This window comes from Echinops telfairi, unplaced genomic scaffold (assembly GCF_000313985.2).
Source record: "Echinops telfairi isolate 266 unplaced genomic scaffold, ASM31398v2 ScPeMD7_5592;HRSCAF=6446, whole genome shotgun sequence".
Classification (NCBI taxonomy): Eukaryota; Metazoa; Chordata; class Mammalia; order Afrosoricida; family Tenrecidae; genus Echinops; species Echinops telfairi.
Genome location: NW_022109491.1, coordinates 13,057,326 through 13,058,735, shown reverse-complemented (window position 1 = coordinate 13,058,735; position 1,410 = coordinate 13,057,326). Strand labels below are relative to the sequence as shown.

Below are 1,410 nucleotides of genomic sequence, written 5' to 3'. Positions count from 1 at the left end.
CACGACGCCGGGCCCAAGCCCGATGCGTAACTGCTTAACCGGCTCCTCAACTGTGTCCCACGGCGCGTTCTCCACCCACTGAGCGAGACCCAATCGGTGAAGGAGTTGGGCGTCGTGAAGCGGCCAATCAGAGACCAGACTGAGCTAGTGTGACATCCTCGAGAGCCAATGAAAATCACCGGCTTTTCGAGCCCGCCTGCAAGGGCCAGTCCCGGAGAGATCGCCGAGAAATCGTTTTTCTCAAGGTGTAAATCAGAACCCACGTCTCTGGAGGGACGACAGGGTACAACATGGGCGGCGACGGCTGGCAAAAACTCCGTGAGCGAGCACAACCGCACTTCCCGGACACCTCCGGGACGGTGGACTCGTCAAGTTACCCTGGGCGTGAGCAAAGCACTCCGGGGCGCACGGGCGGGGCGGGGCGCGCACGCGGCTGCGAGGTGACGTCACAACGCGTAGCCCCGCCCATCTCCCTTATAACGTAGGCTTGGCGCGCGCGCGCCATTGTGTGGCTGGACTCGGCTGCCTGCGGTGGTGTGAGGCGCGTGTTGGGGCACTCTCCGCATCCGCTCCGCTGCTGCCCGCCGCTGGACGCCAGCCTTCAGGCCTCTGCCCGCCGCGGCCATGCCACGCGTCTACATAGGACGCCTCAGCTACAACGTCCGGGAAAAGGACATCCAACGCTTTTTCAGCGGCTACGGCCGCCTCCTCGAAGTAGACCTTAAAAATGGGTGAGTCGAGGGTGGACGCCCGCACCCGCTCCCAGCGTCCCGGGCTTGAGGGCGGCGCGGGGCTCGGGAGGGAAAAGACGACCTAGGCCGCGGCGCCGCGTGGCAGGGCCTTCAAGATGGCGGCCGCGCGGGGTGGAAGGGGCGCGCGCGGGGCTGAGGGGGCGCGCGAGCGTGCGCGCTCCCGCCTAACGACGCCGCGGGCCCTCGCGCCACCCCCAGCTACGGCTTCGTGGAGTTCGAGGACTCCCGCGACGCCGACGACGCCGTTTACGAGCTGAACGGCAAGGAGCTCTGCGGCGAGCGTGTGATCGTAGAGCAAGCCCGGGGCCCGCGCCGCGACCGCGACGGCTACAGCTACGGAAGCCGCAGTGAGTCCTACGCCCGCGCGTTTCGCGTCTAGGGGACTCGGGGGTTGGGCACAGGCGTGGCGGTGGGGGGAGGGGGCGGGGAGGCGGCTCCCAACCCGGGCCGGCGCGGGGGCCGGGCACGTTTGCTTCCGGCCTCCCCGGGCCCCGCCGCCTTCGCGCCAGCCCAGGGGCGCGGGGTGGGCTGGGCTTGCTTAGTTGTCGGAGTTGGGGGTGGGCTAGGCTGCCAGTGCCGCCGTGGGCTCTGTTCACGGAGGGCGTAAGGGGTGGCTGTATCCGTGCTTACCCCCTTACCTGTCAGGGTTTAGCTCGAG

At 68.4% G+C, this 1,410-nt stretch overlaps 1 protein-coding gene across 1 annotated transcript in view; it reads left to right on the top strand.

Moving 5' to 3' along the window:
• Positions 1-529: 529 nt before the first annotated feature.
• The window catches only part of SRSF6 (serine and arginine rich splicing factor 6), a 4,192-nt gene continuing 3,311 nt past the window's right edge, over positions 530-1,410 (top strand). The window contains exons 1-2 of the mRNA XM_004697990.2: positions 530-731; positions 951-1,099. Coding sequence (XP_004698047.1) covers positions 625-731; positions 951-1,099 — 256 coding nt within the window. The 5' untranslated portion in view covers positions 530-624. The remainder of the gene's footprint in view (positions 732-950; positions 1,100-1,410) is intronic.